Source organism: Anabrus simplex, chromosome 4 (genome assembly GCF_040414725.1).
Source record: "Anabrus simplex isolate iqAnaSimp1 chromosome 4, ASM4041472v1, whole genome shotgun sequence".
NCBI classification, from domain to species: domain Eukaryota; kingdom Metazoa; phylum Arthropoda; class Insecta; order Orthoptera; family Tettigoniidae; genus Anabrus; species Anabrus simplex.
In genome coordinates this window covers 235,178,962-235,192,763 of record NC_090268.1, presented here as the reverse complement: position 1 = coordinate 235,192,763, position 13,802 = coordinate 235,178,962, and the positions used below count along the sequence as shown (strand labels likewise).

The window sequence follows — 13,802 nt, the reverse complement described above, 5'->3', positions numbered from 1 at the left end:
ATGTACGACGCATGGCTTACCGGTAGACTATCGGCAGTTTGACAACGTGGTCGCGAGACAGTGTACTATTTATTCACCACCTACATATTATGAGTTCCCATTTGAAATACGTAAGGCTGTAAGTTATCGCTTATCGGCAACGTCGCCAGGAAATACCAGCTAGGTAGGTTGAATGGACCTCGAACCAGCCCTCAGATACAGGTAAAATTCCCTGACCCGGCCGTGAATTGAACCCGAGGCCTCCGTGTAAGAGGCAAGCACGCTACCCCTACACCATGGGGCCGGCTCCTGTGTTATTGCGCACGAAGTGAAATCCAAGACGATAACGCAGATTTCCACGGAATTATTCAGCCGAATTATTTACGATGTCTCAGTTGTCATCGCTAGACTCTTATCTTACTACTACGTCATAAGTGTCCGGGCATGGGATGAAAACTTTTATCCAAGCAGTCAAGATAATTATTATCCAATGCTATTAAAGTTTTATTTTATAAACTCGTCAGTAATGGTAAAATCATCAATAACTGGGAAGAAATATTAACCTAATTACCGTATGTTTAAAAGAAATTGAAAAAAATGAATGTTTGTTACTGACGTCTCGGAATACAGTCAACTATACAGTAGATCTACACCGCGCTAGCTAGAGCTCCGGTTTGCGAGCTTTGCGCAAGCGCAGTAGTGTGTCGCAACCAATGAGCTAAACTGATAAATTGTTGCATGCTTCCTTGCTGCCTAACAGTATTGGCTGCTCTGGAATGGACAGATCACAGATGCATTCATTTGTTTCAGATTTACGTGATTACTGTAGACATGTGTGCGTGAGAATTTAAGTTTTTAATTTGTGTTTTGGGTGTTTGCAGAAATAATTTGTTTTAATAGTGAACAATTACGGAAAGTCATTTATATCGCAAAACATTAACGTGTGAAGCATTTATAAGCGATTATGGGTAAATATAGAAACTATTCTGCGGGCTTCAAGCTAAGCGTGATTGCCTTCGCTGAACAGCACGGGAACAGAGCTGCAGAAAGAAAATTTTCTGTGAGTGAAAAGTTGGTGCGTGACTGGCGGAAAGTAAAAAACAAGCTAAAAAGCACAAACGCGCGTTTAGAGGTCCTAAAACAGGGAAGTTTCCTATAATTGACGAAGAAGTGTTTAGGTACGTCAGTGAAATACGTAACAATGGCTGCAGTGTATCATATGAAATGTTACAAATTAAGGGACAGGAGGTAGCGCGCAAACACAACATACTGGTAACTCAGTTTAAGGCGACTCGTGGGTGGATTAAGGGGTTCATGCGACGACACAATCTGTCATTGCGAAGGAGAACAACACTAAGCCAAAAGTTGCCTGCTGATTACACGGACAAGATTGTAAATTTTCACCTATTTGTCATACGTTTGCGCAAGGAAACTTCGTACTTGCTTTCTCAAATCGGTAATGCCGATCAGACTCCAATCTTTTTTGATATGCCTCGCAACAGCACTATTGCGCTAAAAGGATCACGGAGTGTATTAATGAAAACCAGCGGTAGTGAGAAGTTGCGATGCACGGCAATGCTAGCCATTACAGCTGACGGGAGAAAGTTGCCGCCTTACATCATTTTCAAGAGGAAAACGATGCCTAAGAATATACAGTTTCCCCGTGGAATTCATGTACGAGTGCAACCAAAGGGTTGGATGGACGTAGAACTCATGCTGGACTGGGTTAAAACTGTGTGGAATAGAAGACCTGGTGCACTACTAAAACAACCAGCTCTGCTTGTTTTAGATAGTTTCCGAGGTCACCTCGTGAACGAAGTGAAGCAAATTCTCACTACAAATAAGACACGACAGATAGTCATTCCTGGTGGCCTAACATCTGCTTTGCAGCCACTAGACGTATGTGTTAATAAACCCTTTAAAGACCACTTACGTCGATTTTACAACGAGTGGATGATGAGCGGCGATCAGCAATTGACGCCCGCCGGAAATATCAGGCGTCCACCCTTGGACTTGTTATGCTCGTGGGTGAAGAAGAGTTGGGATCTTATACCACCTGAACTAGTCTCCAAGAGCTTCAAAACGACTGGGATTTCGAATGCACTAGACGGTTCCGAAGATGACGCAGTGTGGCAGGGAGACGAAGAATCTGATACTGGTATTAACAGAGGCGAGGATGGCGCATCAGATAGCGAAACCTGCGATACCGACACCGAAGATTTGGAATAAATTGCGTACCGGTAAGTCCGCATTTCACAACAAAGCGATAATTTTTTGCAAGTGTAATATTTTAACTTTAATACTCAATTTAATGACAAATTAACTTAATACGTTCATTTTTATTTTCAGGTTGGAAAAACGTTCGCCGAATTGTTGCAAAAAATTATGAATTTTGTTTTAGACTATTTTAATTATTTTGATGTATAAACGCGAGTATTACATGCATCTTAAATTTGTATCAAATACAATTTAGTTATAAATACATTTTTTGAGTAATACAAATACTGGTTTTAAATATTCATCGTATAATGGTCGCACCCTACAATTTTTTTCGAAAATTTTGGTATAAAAAGTGCGACGATTATGCCGTGAAATACGGTAATTCTTTCGTGTGAAGGCTGGCTGAAATGTTAGCGGTCTCAAGCATGATCCTTTTGTCAAATGTCATTGCGCCCGACCATTGAAAGAAAGAGTGACCCATATTTTCGTCAGTATAGGCCCAATTAAATTACTCTACGTTAATAACTTTGCAAGCACTGTCAAAAGAAGAATTGATATATTTTGCACTAAAATATGCACAGATATCAAATTTGGATGCAAGAAATTAAGATGAAGGAAGGAAACTTTCACTAAGAACTTAGTAAGGTGATTTGTACTTTATTTGAAAACCTACTCCTTTCAGGAAAATGGGAGAGAAATTAAATAGGATAAAGTTACATATAAAAGAGACCATACTTACATTTAAAGGACATTTAAGTGAAGAATATTCTTCACAATCCAAAAGAAAGGAATAATGATAGGTGAGGTGTAATAAATAAAAATACGATATTCTCATAATATCATAGTAAAACGCCTTAAAGAAACAAAGCAGTGCATTTTGTAAGAAAAAAGTAAATAAATAAAATGAACACTTCCTGCACTCGAAAATAATACTATATTTGTATAAAATGAAAAGTAGAGTATAATCTTAAACAATGCACTAATTTTGCAAATAATAATATTTTTATAGCCATTCATATTATTACAATAAAATGAAATTATTAAGGGTCCACCTATTCAATGCAATGACATTTATTAGTGTGAATCGATCACATGTCATTTACATAAGGTACTAGTTTCGGCACTTATATCGTGCCATCATCAGCCATAGAGTCAAATTAAGCAATCACAATCAATCTTGAAACAATTTAAAACACATTATAACACCTGCAAGTCTAATTGCAGGTGTTATAATGTGTTTTAAATTGTTAGACTTGCAGACAAGCCCCTGGAAGTAGTGGAAACGTTTAAATACCTGGGGAGTGAATTAATGGAGAATGCTCGACTGGATGCTGAGATTAGTAAAAGGATTCAAGCTGGAAGTTGTTTCTATCATAGTGTAAGAAATATGTTATGGGACAAAGATGTGCCAATGGAAGCAAAGGATACTATGTACAAGATGTATTACGTACCCATAACAACTTACGGAGCAGAAACTTGGACAATGACAAAGAAGGATGAGAGTCGAATACAGGCAGCCGAAATGAAATTCTTGAGGAGTATGATACAGAAGAGTAGAAGAGACAAAATAAGGAATGAGAAAATCCGGGAGGAAATTGGAGTGGAAAAAATTAATGATAGAATAGAGAAGAGCCGACTAAGATGATTTGGGCACATAAAGCGAATGAGCGACGAAAGAATGCCAAAAAAAGGTGATGGAAATGCAAATCCAAGGAAGGAGAGGCCGTGGACAACCACGATTGAGATGGAAGGATACCATCCAACGCAGCATTATAGGAAGAAACCTGGACTGGGACACAGTGTTGGAGGAGGAGTGGTGGAAAGACCGAAGAAAGTGGAGAGGAACCATATTTGCCCCTACCCGGCTACAGCTGGATAAAGGGAAATGATGATGATGATGATGATGATGATGATGATGATGATGATGATGATGATGATGATGATGATGATGATGATGATGATGATATAACACCTGCTTAGATGAATATTAAATAAAATTATAGTACGAAATGATGTTGCACTCAAACATAAAATCCTTTTAAAAAAATGATTATGACTCCATTGTTTTATACACATAGTGTTTAGTCAAGCTTGTATATGTCTTTAGTCTTGTTGAATATAAGCTGCAGAATTTTATATTGTCATGTGAGGTTAACACTTCTTTAATCTGTAGTTTAGGTGGTTCCGATAGAATAAACGGTCATGTGATGGTCTTAGTTTGACCAAAAAATTGATTCCCAGTTCAATATGTGGTTTGGAACCTGAAGAAGAAATTAAAAGCCAAATTAAGCAAGAGGTAGGAAGGAAAGAATGAAAAGAAATGACTAGAAACAAACTCCCCCTGAGCAGCCTGTTTGACCAGCAGACGGAGGTGGACTGATGGATGCGATCACAAGGTTAAGGAACGTGGAGAAGGGAAGGAGAGGGGAGGGGTGGAGGAGTAGCAACTATCAGGCAGCTAGGGTGGAGCAGAAGGATGAGGTAGTGGAGGTAACTGATGGGGATGTATATTGCGTATGGTTTGAAAGATCGAGTTGTTTTTTGGGAGTCTAATATTTTTTAACCAATTAATTAAGAGATCAAAAAGAATATTGGGTCTCTTGGAAATTTCATTCAAATTATAATTAGGATTGAAATATTGATCGCAATAAATAAAACAATATTCAGTAATGTTCATGATTGGCCCTTTGTTTGTTACTTGAAGGATCTCTAAATCGTGTTCAATGTCAGTGAACTTACGTTTAGAGTTGTGAATACCGAGCTTGATAGCTGCAGTCGCTTAAGTGCGGCCAGGATCCAGTAATCGGGAGATAGTGGGTTCGAGCCCCACTGTCGGCAGCCCTGAAGATGGTTTTTCGTGGTTTCCCATTTTCACACCAGGCAAATGCCAGGGCTGTACCTTAATTAAGGCCACAACCGCTTCCTTCCACTTCCTAGGCCTTTCCTATCCCATCATTGCCATAAGACATATCTGTGTCTGTGCGACGTAAAGCAAGTAGCAAAAAAAAAAAAAAAAAAAAAAAAAGGAATTGTGAATATGTTGGCCTATAGCAGAAAACTTGTTATATCTTATTGTGTGACATGCTCCGAATATCTGGTCATGAAGCTGTGTCCTGTTTGACCCACGTATGAAGAGCTGCAGTCATTACACTTGAATCTATAGATTCTGGATTTAGAAAATCTGTTGGAGGTATTGATAGATGATGAATTGTATAAAATTTCTGAAGTTTTGTTATTAGTTCTGAAGAAAATTTGTATGTTAGATTTTCAAAGGAGATTGGTAATTTTATAGACATTGCTATTGAAAGTAAAAGTAGATGAAATGGTAGCTTTAGGTTTTTCTTTTGTGAGAGTGGTCTTAAGCCAGTGGAATTTATTGATTATCTGTTCAATAAATGATCTGTTGTAACCATTAAATTTGGCGATTATAATGTTGAGATCTTTCTTTGTCATAGGTATCGTGAAGGCACGGTAAACCATGCTATTATACGCTGCACGTTTGTGTGTTTGGGGATGTATGGAGTCTTGACGAATGGTATTGGCAGTTTGTGTATGTTTCCTGAAATTTTATACGACAGAGCGAAAGAGTTTCTAAGAATAGTTAAATCTAGGAAATTAACTACTATGTTTCCCATTAGATCAAGGCTGAAGATGACCCAGTGTATGTAGGGTTGAAACTAATACCAATTATATAGGACACTATATTAAGCTAATGGTATTGAATAGGTCGACCTTTCTCTACACTTTGATAGTGATCAATTGTCAATATAGACCATAATAAAATTCACAACTTATGAGTATTAAAAATACCTCGTTGGGCTGAGTACCTCAGACGGTTGAGGCGGTGGCCTTCTGACCCCAACTTGTTAGGTTCGATCCTGGGTCAGTCCGGTGGTATTTGAAGGTGCTCATATACGTCAGCTTCGTGTCGGTAGATTTACTGGCACGTAAAAGAATTCCTGCGAGACAAATTTCCAGCACCTCGGTGTCTCCGAAAACCATCAAAAAGTAGTAAGTAGGACGTAAAAAAACACATTCATTATTAGAAATATTCCCATCTTTATACGGGCATATTATGGTCTTTAAACATTAAGGTTAGCACTGCGCTCACTAGCGAGTAATGGCGCACATAAAGACTAGCGAGTAATGGCGCACATAAAGACTAGCGAGTAATGCTGGGTTAACCGTGGAACCTCAACATTTACGTGGAATTCGAACTTCAGGGTCACAGGGTTATTACTTTTATTTCAAAAATACCACATGCATTGGCCAGGTCTCAAACCATGGTTGCATTGGTAATTGTCTCTCTCCCAAAATAGTGCAGAGAACTACAGAAATGTCTCTTTATGATAATTTGTGACTTGGAAATTTTTTTTTTTTTTTGGTTTTGTTCCAAGATGTACTAATTAAGGTGCTGCTGTGATACTTGGCTGTCCTGATCATTTTCTGAGTCTGGTCCAGGAATATCAAAGTAACATTTCGGAAACATTCCCAGACACTCATGGATTCAAACAGGAGTATGGTTGCCCGAAAACTCTTAGGTCTGTTATTGGCTGCTTTGCACTTTGAGACAGACATCTACTAACTACATGAGTGTGGAGGTTGGATATTGCTAAAATGAATAATAAACAATTTCACCATTATATTTAACCTGTACTTCTTAGACTTTTGAGCTGTAGCAAAGCACCAATGTCAACAGCAGAAAACCTTGTTTATCACTGAACTATTTGTAGCTATTGTTATTGTTTTACAGCCCAAATACTCGCTGCACCCATCAGGAGGCACCCTTTATTCATCTTCATGGGCATGAATACTTGACCGAGTCCCTTGGTGGACTTCAGTTTCGGATCTCACCAGATTCCTTCTTCCAGATGAATGTTCCTGCAGCAGAAGTCTTGTATTCAACTGTGTTACATCTGTCTCACCTGTCGCCCATTACCACCTTGCTGGATGTGTGCTGTGGAACAGGTATTCTGTTGAAATATCTCTTTTTGTACAGTTGAATCATAGCATAATAGAAGAGGAAGTGTGCATTCCCTGTGAGTTAGCGTGGACCGCCACACAGACGGCACTGGCAACACCTTTGTGGCACCATGCAGTTAACAGAGGCATGTACAGTTCTGTCAGTCTACGTAATAAACTGATTCATGCAACTCGCGTTTAAAGATGATTTCAGCTGCAGGCCACTATGGAGTATTTTCGAGATGATTTAACTATCTTGGCAGTAGCCAACTCTCTTCTTATCTCCTTTGTGCTGAAGAAGACTTGACACTTCAAGTAGTGAAGTACACAACACATGATCTTAACAACTTCCCACTTGCGATGACATCTTAACTTTCAAAACTCTCAAAAATATATATCCTCCCACAAACTATTAGCACACAATAGCTTTTCCTCAACAACTTTTTCCATTTGCAGCAGCATATTATGAACACTTTCTGATGCATATGTAAGATATGTGTTGCTCTGTGTAGATCCATAATCTTTAATTAGTATTAACGAAGCAGGTACCAGTACATTATCAGTCAGTTTGCCATGGAGGAAAGGTAGGTATAATTTATACTTTGTCACTTTTGAAATATTTTGCACTATGTATTGCACCCGTCATGCCGGGCTCAGCTCGGCCAGTGAGCGAAGATCTTCAGGGTGTAGATCGTTCGCTTATCGGCTGTGCGAAAATTTTAAAGTGCAGGGATAGATGATGAACTAGTGGCAAATGAGAGAAAACTAAATAGGTTTTACACATTTATTACAACTACTGCTCTTCATAAACTTCACAATAATTTACAAAATCTAGGTATTTTGTTTATATGATTAGTCTTCTTTTATGTCGTAGTCACATAGACACTTCATCGAAAAATCGAACAGCAAAAGGGCTGAATCTGCAAGTATAATATTTATATTTTAGTGGAAAACTAATTAAATAATTAATAATGATTGATTTGAGATGATCTCTCCCATTGATAATTTAAGAACTTGAAAATAAACTTCCTTCCTTCATAGATTTGATTTTAAACACATTTGAAAATGATCATTTTCATTCCTCTTTGAAAATTAAATAAAAATTTTTCTCTCATAAAATTATGGTTAAATCGTCTTCCTTGACCTGTAAATTAATTAATAAACTCAACTTTATAATTATTTAGTAGTTGCTCCTCACATAATAGCTCGGAACTTGACCTCATGTCAATCGTTGTTTATCCATTAATTGAAATAATTAATTAATTAACGCTTACAATTTGATTTTGTGAGTTCAATCCACTGACATGGCCTATACTTATTTATGTGTATTCGTTAAATAAGATCCTATTCTTCCTTAAAAATGAATAAAATTCACTAAAGGTTTAAATTCATTCAAATGGTGAACCACTAAAGTCGGCGTAAATTAGGCCAAAAATTCCCACGAAATAACGAAGAGCATCATCACAAATATGGATTGGAAACTTACATTAAGCAAAGTACAGTCAAATCACACACACTACACTCACACAAAGATACACGGAAATATTATATACATATTTACACGAACGCTAGCCCTTGACTATTAATTTTTATGTTTAGACAAAGTTAGGAAAATTATTCTCATGATGACACTATCGTGGTGACCTCCTCTCATCAACTGGAAATGTGACAGAGCAATGACCATCACTTTATTAAGGAACACATTTATACGACGATGTTCAGAGAAAATTTACGAACACAAAATCATCCAAAAATCATCGATAAAATCGCTTAAACATAGGCCAGAACTAACATTCCGCGCACGCGGTTCATGAGCTACGATATTTATTTTTACTTCTCCACTACAATTGTGATTCTCGATTGATCTGCACTCACAACGAAGAAATTACATCAAGTAACATATCCTATTCTTAAATTGACTCACTAATGGATGCACAGCTCGACTGCTGAATTCAATAATATCCATCTATCAGTCAACTTATCATCACAACACAGCAAATATATAAAAAATTGTATCGGTCAGATACTGCCATTTCCCAGGCCTAAATTACAATAAATGAGCGCACATCAACCATTTTCAATAATAACTAATATTATGCTCATGACCTTAGGTGTTCTTTTACGCGATAATTTAGTTAAATTATTTTTTTATTATTATTATTATTATTATTTTCCCTGGCCGCGCAAGATCATACGTGCGGAAGCTACTGCACAATAATATTTCAGATGACTCTATTGCACACCAAACTCAACCATACGTCGCATAAATGAAGAATGAACTCTGACATAATAGAATCCACGAATTTACTGTCCCATTTGATCTCATTTAAAGTCTAAAAATATTCAAATAGTCCTAGTTTAACGTTGAGGTCATTTTACATTTATTTCTCCTGCCACAATGAACTCGGGACAGTTGAAACACTTCTCGAAGACATCCACTCAAACAAACTAATAGGTTCAAATACTCACTCATCCTCAATCTACCATCACCAAGAAAGAAGAGATGGAAAAATTCTAACTAATAGAAAATTTCTAAACAAATAAGTAGAGGCTATGTCATTACAATTACATTACAAAAGGAAAGAAAGAATAACAAAGTTTAAATATTACTTGGTGGTGACTGTCGGCTGTAGAACTCGGACTGATGACCTAGTGCATTATCACATTACGCACCATCGATCCTGGTCACGCCCGCCTGGACTGCCTTACATTTTACTCGTGCATTGGATACATGCTGGGGCGCTGGAAATCACACCATTCACCAAGAAAGAAGACTGGCATCCTGACTTGGACTCGAACCGGTGATCTCTTCTGTGGAATTTCTTGTGAAGCTGAAACTAAAAATCACGTCTAAGACAAGGCCCAAAACTCACACCGATGTTTGATAAGATGGTAAAGAAACTTAACTTTTGAAATCTGTTGAATTATAATTGGGATCCGTAAATATCTGAACTGCAGTTGTTACAAGTTGTAGGCTCTGAATGACGAAGTTCCCTCAGCAAGCGAAGTGCGTCTTCTTCCGTCCGTAGTTGAAGCTAGAGTAATTCTCCACACAACGTGTTCAGAGGTAGAAATTTCTGAGTAAATTTTCCCTAGGAAAATCCATTATTCACTGTCTTAAGACAGGGGTGCGTCCTTTCCTCATAAGCGATTGGTTAATTTATTAACTTCGCACCAAATTAATCGCTTGATTGGCTGCCATAGTCAGACGTCATGCACCTTCACAATTATCGATCGAGCACTTGACATACATTCTGCCTGGTCACGTGGCATTCACGGCTGATTTGAAGGTTATTTGGCTAGCTGTATCTGCGCTCTCCCCTCGTTTGTCCTTGAGTGGAATTCCCGGCCACCTGGCGTATCTCGCTTAGCCAGCTCGATGTGATACAACTCCCTTCCTGGTTCACAAAATAATATTTCAACACACAGTAGAAATAAAATATTTTCCAATAGATGATTTTTACCAATTTTGAAGGGGACATTTTCTCCCTTGGTTGGTTAATGATTTAGTCGGAAGATGAAATCATTAATGCTGGAAATAGACCTTTAACATGTTCCCTGAAAAATTTGAGTGGTAAACATGTGTCACACTTCTATGCCATATTTTCAGCTCTTGTTCCGGCACGTAGCCTCCTGTTGTCCGCTTCTAGTGCTGCGCCCAGTAGTCGAAGTTGATTCATTATCGTGCTCTGCATTTCTTGACATTCCTCACAGGTTTCTTCTTGCAGGTTGACTTGGGTTGATGCATGTTGGTACACTGCATCCTCACTTGCATCCCATGACGTTTCTTCTTCCATTATCGTGTTGACTTGGGCGTCATTTACTGGTCTAGTGCAGTTGTAGCTTCGTAAATTAGAGGCATTATGAATTCCCTCATAGCTCTTATCAAGACTTTGAATTTTATAGGCATTGTTCCCATATACTCGGATAATTTTATAAGGACCCACGAAAAGAGGTGCGAATTTCGCGTAGAATTTGCTGGTAGGTTCCGAAATGGCTGGTTTCTTTAAAAGAACATATTCATTCAATCTCAGGGGTCGAAAAAATTTTTTTCCCTTACTCTCCGTTGTCTGCGATCAGCTTGCTCCCGTAATGAGATAGCAGCCTTTTGAATGTTTTCCTCCAGTGTTGGCCTTAAGTTACCGGGGCATTGAACGATGTTATCCCAAGGTCGAGTTGGTGGTCGATTAAAATGGAGACTAACAGGGATTTGTGCCGTGGCCTCATGCACAGTATTGTTCAAACACTCCATCATTATAGGTAGAACGTCGACCCATAACCAATGTGTATTTCCACAATAAATCCTACAGAATTTAGCTAGCTCTTGCATTACCCTTTCTGCCGGGTTGCTTGAAGGATGGCGGATAGAATTCAGAATATGTTTAATTCCAAGCTGTTCCATGGCCTCACGAAATTCTGTGGATGTAAATTGGGACCCTTGGTCAGTGAGTAATGCCTCTGGTTTGCCCATATCTGGAATCAGATTGCGAGTGATGCGCCGAATTATTGATTTCGAGTTCGCTTTCTGGATCGGGTACAAAGTTACGTATTTTGAAAATACGTCGATGGTGACAATGATATGCCGGTTGCCTCGCTTCGATGTCGGAGCAGGTCCAAATAGGTCCATTGCGTATAGTTGTTTTGGCCTAGAAGGAATGATCGGAATGGGACTGTGTTGGAGCAGATGGGAGCTCGGTTTCACTCTCTGACAAATGTCACAAGCTCGGACTATGTTTCTCACAGTTGATCGGAGTTTGTCCCACGTAAACTTTTCTTGTATCGTGGCTAGTGTCTTGTCAATGCCACCATGGCCCGTGATTCTGTGAGCATGCCATATCAATGGCTCGCGTAATTTAGAAGGTACTAGTACTCTCAGTTTCGATTTCGCTGTATCCATAAATTTAAATAAAGTACCATCTAAGTATTGATACCGGGACGCTTTCCTTCTTATCTTTCTGTACCCAGGGTCCTTAGGTTTAGTTTTGTTTTCTAGAAAGTCAATAATAGGCCTCAAGTTACCATCTCGCTTTTGAGCTTGTTTTATGTATCTCAATTTCCTCAAAAACTCGTGATCTTCGGGAATTAATTCCAGTTGGTTGACTTGTAAAATTTCCTCGTTGGGATTACGGCTCAAACAGTCAGCTAGCATGTTACTCTTCCCTGAACAGTGCTCTAATTTGATGTTAAATTGTTGTACGAACATGGTCCATCTAAAAATGCGCTCAGACGCCATTGTGGCCTTTAGCATGAATATCAGTGCTTTGTGGTCTGTCCTAATAATTATCTCGAACCCATAGATAATTTTCTGCCAGTATTTTAGGGCATAGACGATAGATAGCATCTCTAACTCTGTTACTGAATAGTGTTTCTCGTGGCTGCGCAGTTTTCTACTGACAAAGGCTAGGTAGATCTTGTCCTCGGGATTCCTCTCGTCTTCCTGAAACAGTACGGCCCCAATTCCGACTCCTGATGCATCTGTTTGTAGGATAAAAGGTTTCTTGAAATTGGGATATCCTAGTTTGACATTATTTGATAGCATCTCTTTGGTCTTTGCGAAGGCTAAATCACATTCTCTGTTCCACTTCCACCTGTTGCCTTTCTTCAATAAGTCTTGCAATGGAGCGACGGTTTCTGTGAAGTTCGGACAGTGATTCGCGAAGAAGTTGGCCATGCCTAAGAACTGCCGTACTTGCTTCACGCGGATCGGCCTTGGGAACTTGCTGATGGCCTCTATTTTTACAGGATTGGGTCGTATTCCTTCCCCATCAATTATATGGCCTAAAAACAATATTTCAGCTTGGCAAAAATGGGATTTCTTTAAGTTGATGTGGAATCCAGACTTAGAAAGGTTATCTAACAATTTCTCCAATTTAATTAGGTGTTCTTCAAAAGTTTCACTGGCCAGAAGCAGATCATCGATATACCTGGTGGTAAAGCTCTTAACTTCTTCCGTAAGGCATCTATCTAAGGCTCTGACAAGAACAGCTCCGGCATTACATATACCGAATGGTAGCTTTCTAAAAACATAGGTCTGCTGATCGAACATAAACCCAGTTAACAGCCTAGACTTCTCTTCTAACAGTATGTGATAATAGGAGGCTGTAAAATCAACTGATGAGAACAATCTCATGCCATGGAATTTCCTCAGGACGTCTTTGATTGCCGGTGCCTGGTCTCTTTCTGGTACTAACTTCTTATTTACATCGCGCGCGTCGATGCAAATGCGCAGAGACCCGTCTGGTTTATTTACTACTACAAGAGCACTAAGGAATGGTGTACAAGCTTTCATAATAATTCCATCCCGTTCCATTTCCTTGATAATCTTCGCCACACGAGAGTGAAATTTCTCTGGGATCGGATAGGGTTTCTTCTTAAACGGGGTCCAATCTGTAGCTACCAGTGAGTATTTAAAATCAGGAATCTGGCCTGGTTTGTCATCGAACAGTGATTTATATTTCATCAGTAGATCTCGGAGCTGGCCTCTCTCTTTCTCTGTTCCTAATGCTTGTTCAGCTTTGGAGTTTATAAGATCGTACGGGTGTGTTGTACTATCGCCCTCTTCTATTATATTGTCCAGGGCCTGGTGAACTTCTTCAGTGGCCTCCTGGTCTTAAGATTCCCACGGTGCATAGGCATTACTA

The 13,802-nt window shown here is 39.0% G+C and overlaps 1 protein-coding gene across 7 annotated transcripts in view; it reads left to right on the top strand.

Moving 5' to 3' along the window:
• LOC136871828 (tRNA (uracil-5-)-methyltransferase homolog B) overlaps window positions 1-13,802 on the top strand; it is a 132,971-nt gene that overhangs the window by 31,544 nt on the left and 87,625 nt on the right. For all 7 annotated transcript variants that reach the window (XM_068227496.1, XM_067145452.2, XM_067145451.2 and 4 more), the window contains exon 5: window positions 6,953-7,167. In XM_068227496.1, coding sequence (XP_068083597.1) covers window positions 6,953-7,167 — 215 coding nt within the window. The remainder of the gene's footprint in view (window positions 1-6,952; window positions 7,168-13,802) is intronic.